Raw genomic sequence first — 21,652 nt, 5'->3', positions numbered from 1 at the left:
ATTACAGGTAATCCTTCCACTCTACTGATATTAACATGTTTTGCAGTAGTTGCAGTTTTAACATGCTTTTCTGAATCTGAATCATAATTTCCATTATACTATGCGATGTTGTGGACGAGTGTTTTCTTCCTGCACCAGTGAATCCACAATTTTTTATGTTTAATTGTTTTAGAATTTGTTTGACGATGCTTCCTACTTAAATTTATTTTGTTCATTATACAAAGCCCACCCAATCAGTTTATCTAGCCCATTGTTAATTTACCACTCTATTTTGGATCTGATCCGATTGTGGATTCTTAGAGAGATTGTCGCCCAAGTTTTGAACCTTGGCTTTGGGTCCAAATCTTGTTTTAAGGGATAGTTACGTTTGTGCTTTCAAAATAAACTTAGCATAGGAAGAAAAGTTCCACCAGTTTGCATTTATCTCACATCAAACCAGGTCATATTAGGTTAATTCGATTTGCAATTTCTCCTCCAAATTCATCCTAAATCCAATCCCAGGTCATTGCCCTAGTCTTTTAATTCTTCAATCCTATTTCTTCTCCATCTTAACAAATCCCCGACTCGCCATGCTTTCCAAGCGATCTACACCCATCGCCCTCCTCCTCGGCCTTGTTCTCTCCGCCGTCGCTGTCGCCGTCGGCGGAGGAACTGCCGACTCCGCCTCCGCGTACGAAGTACTCCAGTCCTACAATTTTCCTGTAGGTATCCTTCCAAAAGGTGTAACCGGTTATGATCTGGACGCATCTTCCGGCAGTTTCAATGCCTATATGAACGGTTCGTGTAGTTTCTCGTTGGAAGGTTCGTACAGGCTGAGTTACGGCTCGAAGATCAGCGGGACGATTTACCGGAATAGGTTGAGTAATTTGTCTGGGGTCAGCGTTAAGGTATTTTTTGTGTGGTTGAAAATTGTGGAGGTTAGGAGAAATGGTGACGATCTTGATTTCTCTGTGGGGATTGCATCTGCCCAGTTCTCGATAGATAATTTCTTTGTTTCCCCCCAGTGTGGGTGTGGGCTGAATTGTAATAATTCTTTGGATGGGGAAGGGGAAGGGGAAGGGGTAGGGGTAGGGGTAGGGGTAGGGGATAGGATAGAGGGGGAGGATCTTATAAGCGATTCTTGAATTCCACCATTTAGGTGGTGTAAATAGTTTTATTGCTTTTCTGCAAATATGCTGGAATTATGGATTTGTTCATTTCTTCTTCTACTTTTAAAGGATTAGTCTTTTATGTTATTTGGTTTCCTGTACATGACTACTGCTTTTGGTGAGGTTTATCACATGTTGATTAGAATACCATGGAAGTAATTGGTGGATGACACTATGTATTTATATTTTTGGAGAATGGTTAGTGTGCTGAGTAATAAGCACCATGCTGCCTTAGTTCATATAATGTAGTTTTGATTTACATTTCATGTGTCATACATCCATCTATATTTGAGGCACTGAATAAGAATGCCAATTGGATCAGATGAGATCAGATAGCCTCTGTTATGTTATGGTATTTTAGAATTGTAAGTTGCCTTTGTGTCTTTCATCATGTGTGATCTTTGAACACCACCACATCACACCATTGATGCTACCAAGTTGGGTAGGTTATTAGAGTTGGGAGTATGATCTTATTAGCCATTGTTTAATTCTCATCCTTAGTAGCAACAAGATATAGTGAGAGACCACATTACAAAGTACAGTTCATTTTCAAAGTACTAGGTTAGAGACAAAACCTTTAATTCAGGAATTGTAAGGTTGTAGTCAATGGAAAAAAAAATGAAGTTGGGATGCAAGTTGGTATTCAATGTCCCTGTTTCAAAATATATACACGAGCCAGTTCATTCAAAATATATATATATATATATATATGCTTTAGGGTGTGCCAATTTCTTGCATTCTTTGCTTGATTTTTGGAACATTAGCACTGATCTCTGAATAAGATTGTTCGTATAATGCAGCAGCACACTAGTGTTTTGGTTGGACACCTTACATGCTACTTTTTTTCAAATAAATTCTCTGTGTTCTGATTTCGAGCCTAATACTACACAGCAGTTAAGCTCGACTTGTACGTATCATGGAAAAATTAGGGCATGTAAATTAAACGCACAGTATTCATTCTTATAGTTTTTGTAATTTTTGTCTTAGTGATGCACACATATTGCAGTAGGGTTCGAAATAAATCTAAGATTGATAGTAGCAATTTGGTATTTTTGTGGATAATATAATTGTGTTATGTGATGGTCTGGATATATTTTTCAATGAAGATAAAAAATTTATGAAATTAAATTTAAAGGAGAAAAATACTATTAATAATATAAGTCTAGGATAAGATTAATAATGTAATACGATTAATATTTTATGCAAGTGTACTAATCCGGTCTTTGTTCACCATGGCTATCTGTTCGCCACTAAAAGTTACAAAATGAAATGTGGTTGAATTTTGGGGTTCAAATGTAATATGTTGGTCGACACATCTCATTAAAGTGATCGTACTATGCTATCATGCCAAAACATTCATTTTTGTTTCATTTTAATTTTAATTGTAATAATATCTTGATGTTATTCTTGTGGGCTTTATAGTTATGCTTTTTTATTTGAAGTAACAAATAAACACACTCAATCTCGGATCCAGTTGTTTATCTTTGAGTGTTTCTTTTTCTTTTTTTGAATTACAGAAACTCACAAAATTGGATTAACCGAGATAATTATAGATTTAGGTCTCTTTTGGATTGACTAACACTTTGTAACAATTTGTAGAATTATACATTTTAATTTATAATTTTTTTATTTTAATTAGATTAATTGATCATCTTAATCTTAATATAAAATTATTTTTATTATACGCATAATTATTTTTATTAATATATTCTTAATTATTTATTAATTATACTCTTCCCAAATTCTAGTATTTAACATTGAATACTAATTTTGTATTTAATTTGTATAGTATTTTTAAATTAAAATTTTCAAATATAAATTACCAAATTAAAATATAGTATATTTTTTATACTATATAATTTAAAATTTAAAATATAGCTAATAAAATTTAAAATAAACCATAAAAATGTTCCGCTAAAAATACAATTATATTAACAATATATTATTTTGGATCACTTTTATAATTTAAAAATACTTTCAATTTTATTGCATCCAATCAATTTTTTTCGAAAAACAGTTATTGTAAAAATTTATCAAATATAAAATTAAATTGTGCTTTTAACTTCATCTACTTACAGTAAATATTTTTTAGTTAATTGTTCTAACATGTAAATCATTATATGAGTGTGTTTGACATGGTTTTATAGTATTCTTTGCTTCTTAAGAATATTAAATTATTTTTAAATTTTAAATACTATACATTTAATATTTGTTTATAAATACATTATTATAATAAATTTAAAAACCCCATAATAATTCAATCAACATCCAATTATATTATTTAGTGTAGCTTCCATCAACTGACAGATAATTAACAACTGCTTGTTAGTCAATCTCTCTCTTATAGAATTCTAGAGAATGGACTATCCTGAGTAAGCAGAACGAATTATATGACCGGGATCAACATAAAATCAGATAAATAAATTAGATGAGATGAGATGAGATCGAACGGCTGATAATTAATTGGCCGTTTCTCGTCCCGGTTCGTTGGCGGTCTTTTGTTTCAGAACAATCGACCGCAAGTCGACCGGGTCGACGGTGTCGCCGGCGTTCTCAGGGCGGTAGTATCCGGTGACCGGGTCCGGCACCCATGCCGTCCTCCTCGGCAGCTCTGCTGAGCCTATATTCAACGCCGCCGCCTGAGCAGCAGCGGCGGTGTGCGCCGCCGAAGTCGAGGCGTTTACCCTCCTGTCAAAAATAAAACCGCCAGAATTAAATATCCTTTTCCGGCTATTCCCCTACTATTATTATTATTAAAAAGCGTTTAACACCATAGAAGATTGATCAAAGTAACGAAATCCTCCATCATTTTCTCAATTTGCACCGTCGTAAAATCACACACTAATGTACGGACGTACCTGACGGAATTGGCTGAGATTTCCTTGGCGACGAAGGAAGAGACGCCGCGTAGAGACACAGCCATTTGTTGTTAACGAGAGAATTCACGAAGAAGCTCCAAAGCGCAATGTTAATCCGATCTGCGGAGATGTCGACGGCGACGAAGAAACTGCGAGAAAGTCTCTGAAATTAGGGTTTTTTAGACGCTGAAACAGCAGCGGTATTTATAGAGAAAAATGAAGTAGTAAACACGTGCGAAAGAGAATTATAGAAACTAACTGAAAGGGTGCCCCCCAAATTGGCCGCGTCAATTCTCATTTGCTGATTATAGAGCTGGATTATGTGATAATAAATATCCGGGATTGGTTCACTTATCCCATACATGCCGCGTATTTCATAAAAAACAGAAACTTAATTCTTATAACTTTGAAAGAAACACTGTATACATTATTATTATTATTATAATATTATTGATATATAAATATTAATATTATTATAAGTTTTTTTATAAAAAACTAATTTCCAATAAAATATACTCCCTCCGTTTCAAACACCTGCAACATTTTATTTTTGGTATGTCCCAAATACCATGCAACATTTCCAAAATAGGAAATAAATAATTATATTTAATCTCCACCGCACACTTTCTTCTCTCACATCGTCCAAATAAAAAAATAAAATATATATTTCTCTCTCCATCACATCACCTAATTTCTAAATTATCCAAATATATATTTCTCTCTCCATCACATCACCTAATTTCTAAATTATCCTGCTTAATACTACTCACTTAAAAACTCGTGTCAAAAGCAAATATTGCACCTTGTTTACGGAGGGAGTACTAGTTAATAATAGTATCAATTTTTTGATTGTATTTTTATATATTAAATATAATAATTTTCTTTCATAAGAATGATAAAAAAATGGTTTATATTTATTTATTAATTTAAAAAAAAAACAGTTAATTTTTTTTGATCGAGAAGGTAAAAATATAAGCTAAAAACAAAACAGTTGACTTTTTTTGATCGAGAAGGTAAAAATATAAGCTAAATACAAAAAAACAGTTAATTTTTTTTGATCAAGAAGGTAAAAATATAAGCTCAGAAGCGCCGATATTATCCTCTTAAATATATCAGAAGATGTGACAGACCCGCTGACACTACGGCACATGTTCATCACAGCCAGTGCACCAGCCGGGAATCGAACCCGGGTCTGTACCGTGGCAGGGTACTATTCTACCACTAGACCACTGGTGCTTCTTGTGTTGGATTTAGTTTCATTGCTTGTTCTTCAATATCATTTATAAGATTTTAGTAGTAAAAAATTGTCATTCTAAAATTACAAATGACTATTAATTTAATATTTGTAATGCATTATTAAGAAATGAATTTTAATTCTCATTTAACAATCTTTAAAATTGTAAATCCGTTCTCATTTCAAATATATGCGTGCTTTACATAAATTTATAAAAATTTTGGCTTTGTTCATCAAATTCTATCTTTCAGTTAAGATTTTTTAAAAATACTCCCTCCGTCCCACATAATTTGTCCCTATTTTATATTTTCGTCCATGCTACATAATTTGTCATTCATTTTTTGGAAATATAAATATACACTTTAATCTCATTTTAAATTTTAAATTTTATAATTTTTTTATCTTAATTAAACTATTTATTTATCTTAATCTTAATCCACAATTATTTTTATTATACGATAATTATTTTTACTAACACACTTCTTAATTAATTACTAATCACACTTTACCTAAATTCTTGTATCTACAGTAATAGGCCTATAATACATGGGACGGAAGGAGTAATAAATAATACAAAATATTTTTTATAAAAAATAAAAAAAATCAAATATTTATTAAAAAAGTTTAAAAAATCAAAATATTTAATTTAAAATAATATATTTTATATTTTAGACACAATTTAATAAATTAATAAAATTTAATACAACCCCATTAATCCTATGAAATTCATAATAATTCAATAACAGCTATGAAAGTCCATCTAAATAAACAAATAAAATCAATCAAATTCACAATTTATAGTATTTATGTTGTTAGAACTTTAAAAATAAAATAATAAATCCAATAAAATGCTAAACCAATATACCCCCTAATTAATACTCCCTACTTCCCACGTCCACGTTGTCGTTTTTATCCGTCCCATATTTCATGTCACTTTTTTTTTAAAAAAAAAAAATGATTACACACTTTAATCTATTTTAAACTTTTTAATTATTTTTTTAATTTTAATTAAACTAATTAGTTATCTTAATTTTAATTTATAATTATTTATATTATAAAATAATTATTTTCACTAATATATTCTTAATTATATACTAATTATACTCCTCCTAAAATATGATACCTATAGTGTAACAGACACTGTATATGGGGACGAAGAGAGGATATGCCATGCGTTCGTTTTGTTTTGGTATTTTTCTCCTCGTAACACGCTTTGCAGTTATGTTCAAAATAAATCTATTATTGATGTCTATATAAATGCTCTTTTTGCAATCATGCAACCTTATGGGTGTGTTCGTCTGGTAGTCGGATTTTCAATTCACTATTCATTTCATTTTTTATTAAAAAAATATTAAATCAAACATCTATTTTTTATTTTTTATATTATGCTAAAAATCAATTTTACATTCAAAATATCACATCAACACCTATTTATATCAACGTCATACAACTATTCAAATTCAAAATTTTTACTATTCAAATCCCAACTCAAAATTCAAATCCCCAAACACACCCATATGTTTATTTGAATTTTAATAAAAATAAATAATAATAATTAATTTTTTACAGTAAAGAAATGTAAAAGTATACTGATTTTATATTTTAAAAAATTAAAAATATTTTTTGTTTTATAACAAACTAAAAAAATAAGTATAAATTTGAATAAAGAAAACAGTGTAAGATTTTTAAGTATAATATTATAGAGTATATCTTTACTCATTTTCAAATCCTCAGAGTCAACATGTCCAGTTCCAACCCCACAAATAGAAAAAAATGAATAATTCTTCTTCAAAAAAAAAACCCAATCATTATTAATCAAATTATTGATTAAATGCCATATTAGAATTCGTTACATCCAGTAATTACCATTAGTATGTTTTGTAAAAAATGAGATAAAAAATATTAAAATTAATAATTATTTTACAATAATATAAAAAATATTTATTTTAATCTTGACACACTAATTTTAATTTTTTTCATATAATTACTTAAATTTAAAATTTTATTTTTATTAACACCAAAATGTACAATTAACCTAGAATATTCTCTTGACGTCACCAGAGGCACTGCACAAGGAAGAAAGAAACCACTCGCTTGTTATCAATTATCGTCTCCCCTTTTCTCCTCCATTCCATTTCCATTCCGCCATGGATTCCACAGACAACATCCCCATGGAAACCACCCTTGAAGAATCCCAGCAGGAACAAATTCCACTTTCCCTAATACCCACTGCTTCAATTTCACTTTCTTTATCTACTCTCATTCCTTCCCATTTCATCCCTCCCAAACCAATCACCAATCTACCCACCAAAGCCAAAATCCCCAATCGAATTTCGTCTCTTTCCCAATTATCCCTCGCCTCTACGCTCGCCCCTTCGAAACTCTTCTCGAAGACCACCGTTTCAGCTAACCCTTTGCAAAGCGCCCTCACTCTAACCCCTCTCCGCCCTTCAAATCCCCCCGGCGCCGCCGCGGTCCGCAGAGTCGCAGTCGTGTGGTTCCGGAACGACCTCCGCATCCACGACAACGAATGTCTAACCACCGCTAACAACGAGTGCCTGTCCGTGCTTCCGGTTTACTGCTTCGACCCCCGAGACTACGGAAAATCGTCTTCAGGGTTCGACAAAACGGGGCCTTACCGAGCCACATTTTTGATAGAGTCCGTTTCCGACCTGCGGAAGAATCTGCAGGCTCGTGGGTCGGATCTGGTGGTGAGGGTCGGGATGCCGGAAAACGTGTTGTTGGAAATGGCGAAAGCCGTGCGGGCAGATGTTGTGTATATGCATAGAGAGGTTTCGCGCGGGGAAGTTAAGGAGGAGGAGAAGATTGGAGAGATTATGAAGGATGAGGGAGTGGAGGTGAAGTACTTCTGGGGAAGCACGTTGTACCACTTGGAGGATTTGCCTTTTGAGCTGGAGCATATGCCCAGGAATTATGGCAAGTTCAAGGAGAAAGTGAAAGGGTTGGATGTGAGGCAGACGATTGAAGCCCTGGATAGGATGAAGGGTTTGCCTAGAAGAGGGGATGTGGAGCCCGGGGAAATTCCTTCTTTGGTGGATTTGGGTCTAAACCCTAATGCTGCAATGGGCCAGGTATGATGACAAGGCAGTTTCATTTGCTTTGGTAATGAATTTGTGAGTTTCTGATGCTGATGGCTGATTGTTGTTTTCTTGAATTGCAATCTGTTGTCTTTGCTTTGGCAAATGTTTGTTGCATGGGAGGTTTTGGAGTTTGGTTTAGATAGTTGATCATACATATTTCACTGTAAATGGTAGGGTAATTAGGATTTATAGCTTGTTGCTATATCTGATTAAATGTTGTATATGCTGTGGTATTTATTTGCCAAATTATACTATGCTATCATTTGTTAATTTTTAACTTTGTCTAGATGGTAATTGCTTTCTTCATTGAATTATTCAGGGTGTGTTTAGATATTTTTGGAAATGTTTTGGAATTTCGAGTTAGTTTGCTAATGATAAAAAGTTTGAATGGGAAATAGGGGTTTGAGATGATATTTTGAATAAAGAATCTGTTTTGATAGTATATATTAAATGAAAATTAAGTTTCGGATTAATGTTCTTAGAAAGAGAAATTTGGATTAATAATGCGGAACAATTCTCTTTGATGGTCACTAAAAGCAGTGACGATGCTGCTGAGCCTCAAGATTATATAGTTCAATGTTTGTTGAGAATTTGTACAAAAAAAATAAAATTGAGTTATGGTTCAATTGAGTAATGTAAGATAATAGAGGCAAAGTAAGTAGGCATCTTGTTTTGTTCTTTTCTTCGATAGGAAGTGTCTTTCCTAATTCATTCCTCAGAAGTATTAAGATGGTTTCATTCTAATTTCCATGAAGGGATGTGTGTGTTTTGTGATTCTGAATTGACGATCATTTTTCTCATTCTTGGTAGAATGGAAGAACTGCAGCTAATGTGTCTCTTGTGGGTGGGGAGACTGAAGCATTGCAGAGACTGAAAACTTTTTCCACTGAATGCAAGGCAAAGCCGACTGGAAATAAGAACGGGACCAATGACAGCATATATGGCGCTAATTTTTCGTGCAAAATATCACCCTGGTTAGCGGTTGGGTGCCTTTCTCCTCGAACCATGTTTGATGAGCTGAAAATGTCTGCTTCCAGGTATGTATGTTAAAACTCTTACCTTTAGTTTTGCCTGCCACATTGGTTCGTGAAATAACTGTTGTGTTTTACGTTTACAGCATGATATCTGCTGCCTCCAACAAGAAACATGGAGGAAGCGGAGCAAGTGATACCGGAACAAACTGGTTGATGTACGAACTATTGTGGAGGGATTTTTTCAGGTTAGCGAATTCAACTCAACTTCAACTTTTTAGGGTTCTTTTCAGTTTCCTACTCAAGAATAGAGAATGTATTTATTCCTTGTGGCCAGATTGATAACTAGGAAATACAGCACGGCGAAGCAACCGATTCATGCCCCAGCCCCAGCCCCAGCCTGCACCTGAGTAAGTCAGAACTAAATTTAATTTTTCACCATCTATTTTTGTATCTGTGACTGTTCTTGAGATATCTTTAATAATTTATATATATATGCTCTTTTCATTGCTTCGTATCAATTTCTGTTTCAATTCAGCACATTATTCTTCTAAGTTTGAAAGGGCAAAGCTGACAACTGGATGATAATACAACAAAACTAGCCATAGTGGGTATCAGTGATTGCTACTAATGACTGCCACTGTTAGATTGAAATTCAATGTAGTTTTATGTGAGATAGATTATAGGGGAGAATCTTATTTAATTATTATTTTTATCTTATTCACTTTAGTCTTTAAAATCAGGCAGACATTAATTTAGCATAATATAAGCACAGAGATTGTACAGGGCACAGAATGCTGAATGCAATAACGGGTTTATACGATTTAATTATAACATGATAATTCTAACTAGCACAAGATATCATCACTATAAAACAAAACAGTAGTCTGAAAGTTTAGCAATAATAAGCAGAACCAACAACACAGATTGATCAAAAAGTGGTCCAGGAAGAACATGGTCTAGCACAGGCTAAAAAATTGAACTAAAGATCCAAGCTTAGTCTTCATCCTCTCCCTCTTGCTCAGCAATGTTGAAATAGCGTAATTCATAGACATTGCGATCCTTGTTTGAAGAAATAACCCGAAGCCAATCCCTTACGTTGTGCTTTTTCAAGTATTTCTTTGTCAAATACTTGAGATACCTGTAATATAAAAACAGGGTGTTAAAACTATCTATGAAAGAGGTTTAATGGGCAAGAAAAAAAATGTAATTGGTGCCTCAAAAGGTAGAAAACTGTAATCTTTCCTGGTATATTTCCCTTATTTATAAGCACAGGTAGCAAAATATCTTGAAGTCTACAATAAATGTATAAAAACATGAACTACAATACATAATTAGATGGGACCCTGCAAGAATTGCTAATAAAAAATCAGTAGTTTCAAGTTTTGGCTTTGAGCATTCACTCTAAACAAGCCCATCATTATGAAGACAACATTGATCATGCTATTCAAAAGCAAACTACAATATCTAGTGGACAAGGCATAAGCTGCAATGTGGAATAGATTATAGACAACACCATGCACTTTAACCAATTTGTTTGTTGACAACAATGATCACTTGGAACTTAACCAGAAGATTCATCATCAACAATCTAGGCAATCCTACAATCTAGGTAATAGACAAGGCATAAGTAGCAATGTAGATAGATGGAGTATGGACAATACTATGCACTTTTAATCAATTTGTTTGTTAACAACAATGATCACTGGGAACTTCACCGGAAAGTTCATTGCACATAAAGGTCCAGTGACAACTGCTGAGGTCTACTAGTAATTGCACAATAACATTCCTGCATTAATTGAATTATGCCATACATTCATCTCGAATAAGGAATGCAGAACCACCAAGGACTTGTGAAGAACAAGTTCAGATCTAACAGAAGCACCAAACATGTATAAATCTATCATCATAAACAACCTTATAACCACAATCCAGAGTAATATCCCAAAACTGAAAACTTGACATGAACCTAAGAAGTTAACGCAGTAAAACATGGGATTAACTCACCTTTTGGAAAATGCAGAATCGGCGGTGACTGTTATCTTGTTCTTGTCACGAGTTACCGTAACAGAATCCCCAAGAGCACCGGCCTTTCCGCCGACCTTAATCCTCTCCTGCAGGAACTTTTCAAGCGAAGCAATCTCCATAATCTTATCCTCCACCGGCTTCGTACAATCGAGCACAAAGCTAACTCCTTTCTTCTTCCCGCCTTTCGCTCCCGCAGTAGCCACGCTTTTACTCATCTTCCCTCTGTTCCTGCAATCCACCAACAAATCCAATAAAAAAAAGCTACCAAAATCGCTTCCAATCAGTCTCATACACATGAAGTGAAAATAAGTTAGTAGCGCTTACGGCTACGGAATCAAACGTCGACCGTGTGATGCGCGCGCAGGCTGCAGAGAGATGACGTGAACCAAGAACAACAATAAATTGAAGACGAGGCAGGCGATGGTCTAGGGTTTTGGTTATCGGGTTTTTTTCCGGTTTGCTTGATTGAACCGGGTTCTTCAATATTTTTGGGGACTAATCTGCTACAGGCGGACACAGGAAGTATATAAAATTTCCACCGTTGGATCACCTTGTTCAACAATCCAACGGTTGCATCAACTCCAGAGCAGTGATTCCAAAATAAATTTATAAATTGGGTCTAGCAATAATAACTTAGGCCCATCTTATTGGGCTTATAAAAAGCCCATATATATCGGCCAAAAAATTTGGCCCATTTTGTTGAAAGCTCAATCTTCAAAGGCCATCTAACGGTTTATTCCTTGTGAACGCCGGTGATGGCCGCAAAGCGCAGGGTAGGTTGCAATAGACCTGTCGGCGATTCCAATTCAGCCGCCCGTTGTCGAGAAAATTAGGAAGATATTCAGAGTGATTATGGTTGAAGCTGAGAAATATTTGCCGCGTGTCCTAGTCGTGCTGTTTACACAGCCATGAGAGCGAGTTCGGTAATTAACCACATTTCATCGTCTTCACTTTCCACGCCATGTGGTAGACAAGAAAAAGCTTTGCATCTCAATTTTTCGCAGCTATAGTTTATTATAAGAGATAATGAAGTTAAATTATTGCAGGCTGGAGTGGCATGGGCTATTGTTTCGGACCGTTTCAGGCAGCAAAGTTAGGTGAGATAGTACCTTTCAGAAGGCTTGAATATAAAATTCTGTTGTTAAAATTCATTTGATTTTTGGTTTGTGCAGCATTTATGTTTTTTTTGTCCTACAGCTTATTAGCTTGCTTACAGCTTGTTTATCTATTTTGAACCCTTAAGGCCTCTCTGGCAGAGCTCGTACATTGTTCATCGTTTAAGAATCTTCCACAAATTTAATAATAATGTTCATTTGTTTCTGTTGCAGCTGAAGTCAGTTGGGGAGTGTGGGTTGTCGTGTGGTAAGTTGGTAACTAATAATGTTGTTTGTTGGTTTATTTCTACCAATTTCTAGTTTCTACCACTGTTTATTTAAGATGTAGACATTTATGCACATAAAAAATTCCTATACTCTCATCATATGCATTTTTTGTACATTGAGTTGGCGTTTCTAAGAGATACTATTATAAAACATTTTGTACTCAAAGAAAAGCATAAGAAATGAATTCTTGATTATTTCTTGATACTGAAAGAAACAGCTGTTTGGCTTTATGATGAAACCATTCACGTCTTGTTTTTTTCATGCTATTTCGATAATGTCACTATTACAAGAGCACCTTTAACTGCCACGGCATTCTTGAAATTCTGCTCATTACCTATTTTTTCTAGGACTATTTGGGGTATGCTCATTGTTGTTCATGATGGAATTAGGGTGTCTCTGGGGAATTGTTGAAAATGAATTCGAAAAGCTGTTTTATTATGAGTAAGTTAGAACATTAAAAGTAGGTTGAAACGCCGTTCAAGACACCTTTCTGAAGGAAGAGGAAATGCTTTATCTGTTCCCTTCTCGATGCCTATGATCGTTATGACTAAAAAAAACACTATTTGCATTGCATAAAGAACAAAGATCGCTTCTTCATACTTTACCTTTTCCGGAAGAATAGCAATCAAATAATATGAAATGTAATGAATTGATTGCCACTTGGCCTAAACTTCTACATAGTATTTTCACTTAGAACATGGACATTTATACTAAACTTCTACATAGTATTTTCACTTAGAACATGGACATTTATATGTGAGGTTATTGCGTTTCTACTGATCTCTGTCATAGATGGTTTGAATTCAAGGATATGAGATGGTTCCTGACTGGTTGAATTATTTATAATTGTTATTATCAACTTCTAATTTCTTCATTTGAACAGGTGGGCATAAATGGGGGAGTCAATGTGAACATGTGCAGCTGCTAAACAGGTAAGAACCTTTTACTGTTTAATCCTCTTTTATATACTTCATGCATTTGTACCTGAGTGAACCTCTTACTTTGGCTGTTTCTCGTATGATTATTTATATATATCTGAAGAATGTTAAAAGCCAAAATTGAATGAAAAATGTCTCTGTCCCTAGGCCAGTGAAGATAGGCAAATGGTAAGTAAGCACAACAAAACAAGTATGACGATACAAAATAACCTATAGGAGGAACTAGTTTAACAAAGCATGAAAGGAGTGCTCATGCTTCATTGCTTGCCTATGCTTTATATCATATTAGGAAACATATTCCTACCGGAAACAAAGAATAAACATATGAGCCAACTTTAGTTATGCAGAGGAATCCGAATCTTGTTTCTTATCACTGCCGGAATTGGAGGAGACCAGTTGTTTTTGGTCTCCGAAGATGCGCTCTCTGAAGTCAGAGACCATCTTGGGGAGACCCTTGCGCAACGGCACTTTTGGTTCCCAACCGAGCAGATCCTTCGCCTTTGTGATGTCAGGCTTCCTCTTGTGTGGGTCGTCCTCTGTGTTGGGCATGAATTCTATCTTGGCATTTGGATCAATAGTATCTTGAACCACCTGCCAAACATATTAGAATCAATTACTTCAAATTTTTATCCCTATGATATTCACAAGGAAAATCAAGGCACACCTTGGCAAGTTCAAGCATGGTAAATTCGCCAGGGTTGCCAAGATTGAAAGGTCCAACGTGCTCTCCTTCCATCAGCCTCATCAATCCCTCAACCTGGACAACCATGAATCAATCCAAATAAATAATATAAACCAATCTCAATCGTTCTTATTTGTGCAGTATTTTCTTACACAGTGGCCTCTAATGTAGAGCGGTAAAACGAGTTGAGTATCGATTGTTCGAACTTGACTCGAATTTGTTAATGGTACAGGCTCGGCTCGTTAAGAATTTGAACCAAGATAATGGTTCAAACTTGGCTCGTTAGGCTCAAATTCGAGCTCGGCTTGAATTTTATACATATTCTATATATTTTTTAATATATAAAATAAAGATATTTAATTTTATTTATAATAAAATATTCAATTTATAATAATGAATATAAATTTTGATATAAAAAATCATATATAAATTATATTAATATATAAGTAATATAAATATATTATCACTAACTAATTCAATTAAGCTACTCTATGAGCTAGACTCCTTTATCTCTATAAAGGAGTCGAATCGAATTGTTAACGAGTTGAATTGAGCTTGTGTTGCGAGCTACTCGATTCGTTTAACAACTCTAGGCTCTGTAAACTCCACCAAGAAAAGATATGAAAGGTACACGATATAGTTCTTCTTAATTCAAGAAAGGACAAGATTGTTTCTATACCCCAAAAAGTGGCCGGCAGCTGCAACCGCTACCCATAAAAAAATAAAAATAACTAATAAATAAATATTCCCCGGCACAACAAACAAATGCCAAAACCAACCACTAGCCTTCTATTTGCATTTCAAAAGCGAAATCATATTGCAGGTGGTTGAATAACCTACTGATAGATCACATAGAGAATATGCAATAATGAGAGGTAACACAAACATATCATCAAAGTTCTTACCAGATCAGACACATACTGAAAACTTCTGGTCTGCTTCCCATCACCATAAACAGTCAATGGCTCCTTCCTCAACGCCTGCAACACAATACAACACCCAAATGGACATTATTAGAATAATTGTCAATATACCTAAACAATAGCACATCTCTGACCATTTCCAAAGCAATTTACCTGAGCAACAAAATTGCTAACAACACGGCCATCATCAATGCACATACGGGGACCATATGTGTTGAAGATCCTCGCAATCCTAACCTGCAATATTTTAATTTATTGGGATTCACATATACTCAACATCATCCACGTTATGAGTCGTCAAGACGTGTGAAAAAGTTAATAGAAGGAGACCCCTGGTTGTTAGATTTAATGTGAGTACCAAGAAAACGAGAAAAGTAGAGCCAGCATCAAATCAATTATAGTACTTTCCCGCAATTAAAGGTGGGTGGGCGGCAGGGGACAAGGGCCAGAGCAGGAGCAGAAGCATGTGTATAAACATACACCATGTTTCTATTAACTGTGGTCCTAATTTGTCAGTTCATTTAATTTTAAACTGTTTCCAGTAAGAAATCCAGCAGAAAATTTACCTCAACGCCAGCACCCCTGTGATAGTCCATGGTCAAGGTTTCAGCGGTCCTTTTTCCCTCATCGTAACAGCTTCGGACACCTGTCCCAAACGCACAAATTTCTTCTCAGAAACTTAGAAGAAGACAACCATATAGTGTTATCTTCGCGACACGTCTAACTCACAGTTCCTAGTATCCTCAAATGGCCCATTTAACAATTATAAATAATGATGCTCTACAATCATGATCAATCCAAACACCCAACAAATATCCTATAATTATTCCCACCACACACCTTACATCGCGACCTGGACTACTCGAAAAAGACTGCAAAGGAACCAACTTTGTTTGCAAAGGAAAAAAATGAAAATTAAGCCCACTAGGCGACATGAAATTACCGTAACATAATTTAGAGTTAACAGAGAGTACATTGAATAAGAAATTATTAGGTGTCAGAAAGAATTAATGGAAACCCAATAACGAGCACACACGTGGCGAGCTTATGCAAAGTCCTGTACCAGATAATTAAAGCGTGGTGAAGCCTTCAACTCCTAGAATGTCTATGACAGAGCACTATTAATTATACCAATGGCTCACGTTAAATACCGTCTATCTAACCGGGCTAACATGCGCTCCCCCTACTGCTCGATCTACTTGAAAAGTAACAGAAATGAAACTACAGAGGAAATCGGGAATAGAAATGGTACCCACCAATTGGGTTGACGTTGCCCCAGTAGGTCTCCACCTGCGGGTGCTGCAAAGGATCGCCATAAACCTCACTGGTGCTTGTTAGTAGAAACCGTGCACCGACTCTCTTGGCCAATCCCAGCATGTTCAATGTTCCCACCACATTCGTCTTGTGCACTCACCGAGAATTAAGGATTCAAACAGGCAAAGGTAAATCGTTGACTGATCTAAGATTTTAAGAAGAACTAAGGAAAGCAGTAAGTGAATTAGAAAAGGATATGATAGTTTTGACGGGGTTGTGCTTGTAGTGAACAGGCGAAGCAGGGCAAGCGAGATGGTAGATCTGGTCGACTTCTAAGAGGATCGGCTCGACGACGTCGTGTCGGATCAGCTCGAAGTTTGGGTTCCCGAAATGGTGCACCACGTTCTCCTTTCTCCCCGTGAAGAAATTGTCGGCCACAATCACGCTATCTCCCCTGTTAATTAAACGATCCACTAAATGGCTGCCAACGAAACCTGCTCCACCTGTGACCAAAATTCGCAAACCCTTCCGCTTCAATCCCAGCGGAATTTTGCCGATCGAGTTGATTCCGAAGCCGGTGGTCAAGTGGCCGTTCTGGTACATGGATCGATACGGCTGAGGCTGAGACTGAGACTGATACAACTCGGACGAAATGTACGCGTCTGAGATCGGCGCGCGGGGATTGGAGGAAGGGGTGATGGTGAAGAACAGAGTGGCGATTGCAATGCCGATGAGCACGAAAACGAGTCGCTGCTCGCGGAGCACGTACCGAATCGCACGTATCACGCCGAACCACGGCTTCTCCGGCTTTGGTGAGTACGATTCGCTCACTGGCTGAACCTCATGCCCTCTGAATATCAACTCGGAAGCCATGCTTTATAAATGATTCAGATCAAAATCGAACCACCAATTGGTTGCCGAAATTCTACCTTCTCGAAGGTACGAGATCTGAACTGAATCAACAGAAAAGACCACCGGAGTTGATGCAACCAGCGAGATCAAGACAGCGACGGAGAGCGAAGACTGTTCAGAGACTTCAACTCTCCGACGGGTGCGTTCTTCTGAGATTCAACCTGTGATGGCGGAGCTGTTTAAAAAGGCCCATTCTTGACCGCAAATGACATAATTGCCCTCCCTTTGTTTGCTGACTCGCCACGCCAACCCTCTGTTTACAGTTAGTTAAACATCAGATTATTCACGATTTTTTGGGCCGTAATGGTCTTTTTGGCCCAGATTACATCAGCCCAATTATTTTCAATTTCAGTAAGTCGCATTTACATATTAGCTTATTACTTATCCATATTCAGTAAACGCTATACTCCATTACTAACGTTTTTTACTCTTTCTTGCAATCGATTCTATATATATATATCTACTATCTATATGTTAACTAAGTATAGATATTTCAAGTAGATTTTTTAGTACTTTAGTAGGTTTGGCCAATAATAAGTAGCATTTGTTAAAATTGACTATTAACCAAGTACACCCTCTAATTCACAACCTTACCAAAAAGGGGTTCATTAATAAACTACTTAATTACTATAGTTTACTTTTAAATCCTGTTTTGTTGAAATTTCGTAGAGGAAATAAAATTTCCTTTAATCCTTATCAAGTATTATTATTTTTTAAATATAACCTACAACACAACAGATTTTGAATAATATAGATGAACAATTCTGATCATTCAAATCAATTATTTTTTTTAGTATGTTCTAAGTTAACTAGGGGAGGATTTATTATAAATTATTATTAAAAATTAATAGAATATTATTTTCAAGTTGAAGCAATAATGGTCAATAATGTAAAAGAATCTATCGTACGGTGAATGTGGACATTTTCCAATGTACTAAAAGGTAGACATGGTTGACTACATTTGGACATGTAATTTGCACGTCGTGTTGTAAATATGTATATATACATTATTTAATTTATAGAACAATTAATTTAGATTAAGCTTTACGCATTGGGAATGCGATTATTAAATATTTAATAGCACCAACCATATTTTCACCATAAATGATTATTAGTTACAATAAAGCACTTTTACAAAATTCAATTTAAAGCTCTAATGTTATTTTTATTGGATTGGATCAATTTGGCCCAATTTATTTGGTATTGGGCCTGTTTGGAGCCCAAATTATGGTTTAAGAAGCGTAAATCTAAGAGGAGAATGGCCGGGGAATTATTTTAAACTTATTGTTTGAATAACAGAAACCCTAGGCTCTGCTCTGTCGTCGTTTCTTACTGCGAGGGTGTCTGCTGTTGGTTTCTCAGAAGCTTCGATTAGATTGAGATTTCAAGCTACGGAATTGTAGTTCTTCTATAGGAAGATGCCTCGCTTTCGGAATGTAAGTGTGAAGTTGTTAACGAGAGCGTATGTTTTCACATTGTTTTGTATTTTGTCTGTCGCAAGTTGAGGAATGGGATTCGTTTTTTCGGTTTGCTGTTTTCTGAATTGTTTGTTGATGCAGAAGAAGAGGAAACCGTTTGGTAAACCGACTATAAAGAAATAACCGACCGTAGACCATGTAACCGGGGACAAGATACCGAAGAGTTTTGTGTTTTCTCGGGGAAAGTTACCCGACGTTCTTCGAAAATTGCAGATGGATTTAAGAAAATTGATGCTTCCATTGGGGCTCTCAACCTCAAGGTGAGTATTTGTCGCGTGCTTGCTTTCTCCTTCTTCTTCTGCTTCTTTTAATTGTTTGTTTCTCTGTATTGCTCTCCACATGATTCAATTGATATTAAGAACTTACTATAAATTTGGTTTGTTTACCAGTCATCAGTTGAAGCATCTGCTTAGATTTAGATTGTGCATTAACCTTTCCCAGTGCCTGAATTTGCTTTTATTTGTAGGAAAAAATAAGGAACAATCTCAAAGAATTTTTGAACGTGACAGGCCCAATGGGTGTTACATTTTATCGAAAACTGATTCTGCGCCGTACTTGAGGGTTGGTAGAACACCACAGGGCCCAACTCTAACCTTCAAAATTCTTGAGTATTCGTTGGTTGCTTATGTTGTCAAGTCTCAATTGCGTCCGGGAAGTCATAAAGATCTTTTTGATAACCCGCCTTTGGTAATCGCTGGTTTATGCCTTCTTCAAATTCTGAGTGTTTTACCTATGTTTGGATTGGCTTTAGCTGCTCTAACTATTCTGTTTAATGCGTTGTTTTAGCCACTTCAATTATTACACTAAATATGAATGCTGAAGTTTGTGAGTTAATTTGTAGATTGTCCTTTCTGGTTTCGGGACTGGGGAGCAGCATCTTAGGCTTACAACTATAATGTTTCAGAACATGTTTCCTGCCATTGATATAAACACTGTAAATCTTGAAACCTAACGTCAGGAGCTTTGCATGCCTAGTGGACCACATCATATTGTTGGACTTGTTTCAGGTCAAGCTTTCTTCATGCCAAAGAATTGTGCTGCTAAATTACAACAAAGACACCAAACATATAGATTTCCGGCACTATTCAATCAGATTACAACCGGCTGGGGTGTCACGACGAATAAGAAAATTTGTACAGAGCCATCAGGCCCCTGATTTGAGAACTCTTCAGGATGTCAGTGATTATTTAACGAAGTACTCTCTCTAAGCCCTGAGCTCTTTACATTCACACTTGCATGCACCTGAATATTTTGCATAAGAATCACTGGGTCATGGGAGCTATAATTTTTCATTTTGTTCTGATATCTTTTATCCATGAGACATTAGTATTGGAAGCCTGTATTACAACCGGTGTATTTCTTGATTAAACTCCATCCTCTCCTGTTTCCAATAAACTAAAATGTAAAATTGTTTATGGAGTTATGATATGCAATCAAGTAGATGTTGAGGTTATTAGTCACGAGCTTGTATTGCTAGCATGTAATTCTCTTCTTAGGCTATAATAAGTATGGAAGATGTAGTTGGAAGTCTTTCGGGCCTTAGTATCTTATGAGTCTAATGCTTCTTATCATTCCTATTGGTATGTTCCATTATGTTCCTAATGTTTTGGTGGCTTCTATAATTTCATATTTTAGGGCTGGTTATGGATCAGAAAGTGAAGTGGACGATGAATCAGCAACTGTAAGTCTACCAATGGATCTTGGAAGAGTTAAAATAAGGCATCAAGTAAGAGTGCTGTCAAACTTCAAGAAGTTGGACCTAGAATGACACTTCAGTTAGTAAAAGTTGAGGAAGGACTGTGCTGTGGAGGAATTATATTCGATGCATTTGGTAAGTACATTTTGTTCTTCGGCTTAGTTAAAATTCAATTTTTGAAAGACTAGTTCCCATTTTCTATGGATGCATGTTTGGATGACAAGTCGAGTGTAATCTGCTACTAGCAATTATTATTATACTTTGGTGTGTTTGCTAAATAATCTCACCCGACCCAATTCCATTTAGCAAACAATTAAACACGCCCCTGGTGTTTATTCGTGCCCTCATTATAAATGAAAATGTACTAGAAGTCTAGATGGTTCCCTTGGTGTTATAGCTTACCAAGTTTCCCACCCATATCCATGTTCATTTTCAGTTTAATTGTTTGCATCACACATTATGTCTAGCTTGCGCTGCCATGCATTGTAAACCGATCACTCTATCTTTCCTGATTCCTACTTTTAAATTTAAAATGGCATAATTGGGCTTATGACAGTCTCTGAGAAACGTAGGGCTGCCCATCGTAGGTTATTAATTAATCATATAATTCAATTATTCATATATAGAAGCTGAAAAACTTGGGCTGGGAAGTGGTATTTTTACAGTATGGGTGCTATACGGGTAGGATATAATATGGGACTTTTATGTGATAAGGCAACAGTACATGATAACCCGCAGTGTAGATATGGGTGTCTCTGTGTCTGGAACAATGGGCCGACTGCGTGTTTATCTTTTCTCTGTCGGCAAAATGGGCATTCTCAACTAAGCCTGGAGCAGGTTCCGTAGATAATGCCCCTGAATATTATGAAGTGGCAGCTCTGGTTTAGATACAATGGCCCGATCGGTAACGGGCCAACAATGATGAAGAAACATCTGTACCTGTCGGAAAATGGCCGACAGCGCCTGCACATGCTTTGTGATATGGTTGCTGATTAGGCGACAAAAAATGTTATTATTTTGAGCCTGTCGGGCATATGTCCGACAACA

General features: G+C 35.9%; 6 protein-coding genes and 2 non-coding genes across 10 annotated transcripts; 3 read left to right on the top strand and 5 right to left on the bottom strand.

Annotated features, from left to right (window-relative positions):
- The first annotated feature begins 109 nt into the window (after positions 1 to 109).
- LOC127259071 (uncharacterized) lies at positions 110 to 1,124 on the top strand. Its single transcript, XM_051286218.1, has one exon. The coding sequence runs from the start codon at positions 570 to 572 to the stop codon at positions 1,122 to 1,124; it is 555 nt and encodes a 184-aa protein (XP_051142175.1). The 5' UTR covers positions 110 to 569.
- Positions 1,125 to 3,369: 2,245 nt separating this feature from the next.
- LOC127259002 (protein SENESCENCE-ASSOCIATED GENE 21, mitochondrial-like) lies at positions 3,370 to 4,293 on the bottom strand. Its single transcript, XM_051286112.1, has 3 exons — positions 4,266 to 4,293; positions 4,007 to 4,155; positions 3,370 to 3,836 (listed from the first exon to the last, which is right to left on the bottom strand). The coding sequence occupies exons 2-3, from the start codon at positions 4,069 to 4,071 to the stop codon at positions 3,608 to 3,610; spliced, it is 294 nt and encodes a 97-aa protein (XP_051142069.1). The 5' UTR covers positions 4,072 to 4,155; positions 4,266 to 4,293; the 3' UTR covers positions 3,370 to 3,607.
- Positions 4,294 to 5,082: 789 nt separating this feature from the next.
- On the bottom strand, positions 5,083 to 5,170 carry LOC127259212 (small nucleolar RNA snoR114). The gene has a single exon (XR_007840457.1). It is a non-coding gene; the product is annotated as a small nucleolar RNA snoR114 (small nucleolar RNA).
- Position 5,171: 1 nt separating this feature from the next.
- TRNAG-GCC (transfer RNA glycine (anticodon GCC)) lies at positions 5,172 to 5,242 on the bottom strand. The gene has a single exon. It is a non-coding gene; the product is annotated as a tRNA-Gly (tRNA).
- A 2,065-nt stretch (positions 5,243 to 7,307) lies between these two features.
- Positions 7,308 to 16,990, top strand: LOC127259187 (blue-light photoreceptor PHR2-like). 3 transcript variants are annotated; one of them, XR_007840450.1, is made up of 10 exons: positions 7,308 to 8,332; positions 9,152 to 9,378; positions 9,459 to 9,560; positions 9,650 to 9,722; positions 12,113 to 12,263; positions 12,387 to 12,437; positions 12,669 to 12,702; positions 13,606 to 13,654; positions 16,493 to 16,664; positions 16,773 to 16,990. XR_007840450.1 is itself a non-coding variant. In XM_051286356.1 (4 exons), exons 1-4 carry the CDS (start codon positions 7,388 to 7,390, stop codon positions 9,720 to 9,722), a joined length of 1,347 nt encoding a protein of 448 aa, XP_051142313.1. In that variant the 5' UTR covers positions 7,308 to 7,387; the 3' UTR covers positions 9,723 to 9,833. The 3 variants fall into 3 exon arrangements, 1 of the variants encoding a protein (XP_051142313.1); XR_007840451.1 differs by having other exon boundaries at positions 16,479 to 16,664; XM_051286356.1 differs by lacking the exons at positions 12,113 to 12,263; positions 12,387 to 12,437; positions 12,669 to 12,702; ... (1 more) ...; positions 16,493 to 16,664; positions 16,773 to 16,990 and having other exon boundaries at positions 9,650 to 9,833.
- LOC127259188 (60S ribosomal protein L22-2) lies at positions 10,111 to 11,776 on the bottom strand. Its single transcript, XM_051286357.1, has 3 exons — positions 11,665 to 11,776; positions 11,320 to 11,568; positions 10,111 to 10,453 (listed from the first exon to the last, which is right to left on the bottom strand). Exons 2-3 carry the CDS (start codon positions 11,553 to 11,555, stop codon positions 10,309 to 10,311), a joined length of 381 nt encoding a protein of 126 aa, XP_051142314.1. The 5' UTR covers positions 11,556 to 11,568; positions 11,665 to 11,776; the 3' UTR covers positions 10,111 to 10,308.
- LOC127259186 (UDP-glucuronic acid decarboxylase 2-like) lies at positions 13,781 to 17,598 on the bottom strand. Its single transcript, XM_051286354.1, has 7 exons — positions 16,773 to 17,598; positions 16,522 to 16,664; positions 15,832 to 15,911; positions 15,419 to 15,502; positions 15,248 to 15,322; positions 14,325 to 14,417; positions 13,781 to 14,251 (listed from the first exon to the last, which is right to left on the bottom strand). The coding sequence occupies exons 1-7, from the start codon at positions 17,390 to 17,392 to the stop codon at positions 14,000 to 14,002; spliced, it is 1,347 nt and encodes a 448-aa protein (XP_051142311.1). The 5' UTR covers positions 17,393 to 17,598; the 3' UTR covers positions 13,781 to 13,999.
- Positions 17,599 to 18,344: 746 nt separating this feature from the next.
- LOC127259070 (peter Pan-like protein) lies at positions 18,345 to 20,922 on the top strand. The gene is made up of 6 exons (XM_051286217.1): positions 18,345 to 18,372; positions 19,027 to 19,169; positions 19,351 to 19,596; positions 19,751 to 19,843; positions 19,917 to 20,104; positions 20,545 to 20,922. Exons 1-6 carry the CDS (start codon positions 18,345 to 18,347, stop codon positions 20,675 to 20,677), a joined length of 831 nt encoding a protein of 276 aa, XP_051142174.1. The 3' UTR covers positions 20,678 to 20,922.
- Positions 20,923 to 21,652: the final 730 nt, after the last annotated feature.

Source organism: Andrographis paniculata, unplaced genomic scaffold, assembly GCF_009805555.1.
Source record: "Andrographis paniculata isolate CXL003 unplaced genomic scaffold, ASM980555v1 Contig5END, whole genome shotgun sequence".
In the NCBI taxonomy this organism is placed as follows: Eukaryota; Viridiplantae; Streptophyta; class Magnoliopsida; order Lamiales; family Acanthaceae; genus Andrographis; species Andrographis paniculata.
Note: the sequence above shows the minus strand (reverse complement) of the source record. Positions and strands in the feature narration are given on the sequence as shown.

What these genes read in the sequence shown, in the direction of transcription:
- LOC127259071 (XM_051286218.1), top strand. Translation starts at nt 570, where the DNA reads ATGCTTTCCAAGCGATCTACACCCATCGCCCTCCTCCTCGGCCTTGTT.
- LOC127259002 (XM_051286112.1), bottom strand. Translation starts at nt 4,071, where the DNA reads ATGGCTGTGTCTCTACGCGGCGTCTCTTCCTTCGTCGCCAAGGAAATC. An exon ending in ATCTCAGCCAATTCCGTCAG is followed by an intron (nt 3,837 to 4,006) that starts GTACGTCCGTAC and finishes TATTTTTGACAG; the next exon opens with GAGGGTAAACGCCTCGACTT.
- LOC127259187 (XM_051286356.1), top strand. Translation starts at nt 7,388, where the DNA reads ATGGATTCCACAGACAACATCCCCATGGAAACCACCCTTGAAGAATCC. An exon ending in CTAATGCTGCAATGGGCCAG is followed by an intron (nt 8,333 to 9,151) that starts GTATGATGACAA and finishes CATTCTTGGTAG; the next exon opens with AATGGAAGAACTGCAGCTAA. An exon ending in CTGAAAATGTCTGCTTCCAG is followed by an intron (nt 9,379 to 9,458) that starts GTATGTATGTTA and finishes TTACGTTTACAG; the next exon opens with CATGATATCTGCTGCCTCCA.
- LOC127259188 (XM_051286357.1), bottom strand. Translation starts at nt 11,555, where the DNA reads ATGAGTAAAAGCGTGGCTACTGCGGGAGCGAAAGGCGGGAAGAAGAAA. An exon ending in GATTCTGCATTTTCCAAAAG is followed by an intron (nt 10,454 to 11,319) that starts GTGAGTTAATCC and finishes TTTATATTACAG; the next exon opens with GTATCTCAAGTATTTGACAA.
- LOC127259186 (XM_051286354.1), bottom strand. Translation starts at nt 17,392, where the DNA reads ATGGCTTCCGAGTTGATATTCAGAGGGCATGAGGTTCAGCCAGTGAGC. An exon ending in ACAGGGGTGCTGGCGTTGAG is followed by an intron (nt 15,503 to 15,831) that starts GTAAATTTTCTG and finishes AAAATATTGCAG; the next exon opens with GTTAGGATTGCGAGGATCTT. An exon ending in CCATGCTTGAACTTGCCAAG is followed by an intron (nt 14,252 to 14,324) that starts GTGTGCCTTGAT and finishes TATGTTTGGCAG; the next exon opens with GTGGTTCAAGATACTATTGA.
- LOC127259070 (XM_051286217.1), top strand. Translation starts at nt 18,345, where the DNA reads ATGTGGACATTTTCCAATGTACTAAAAG. An exon ending in ATTTTCCAATGTACTAAAAG is followed by an intron (nt 18,373 to 19,026) that starts GTAGACATGGTT and finishes CCGACTATAAAG; the next exon opens with AAATAACCGACCGTAGACCA. An exon ending in GTCAGTGATTATTTAACGAA is followed by an intron (nt 20,105 to 20,544) that starts GTACTCTCTCTA and finishes TTCATATTTTAG; the next exon opens with GGCTGGTTATGGATCAGAAA.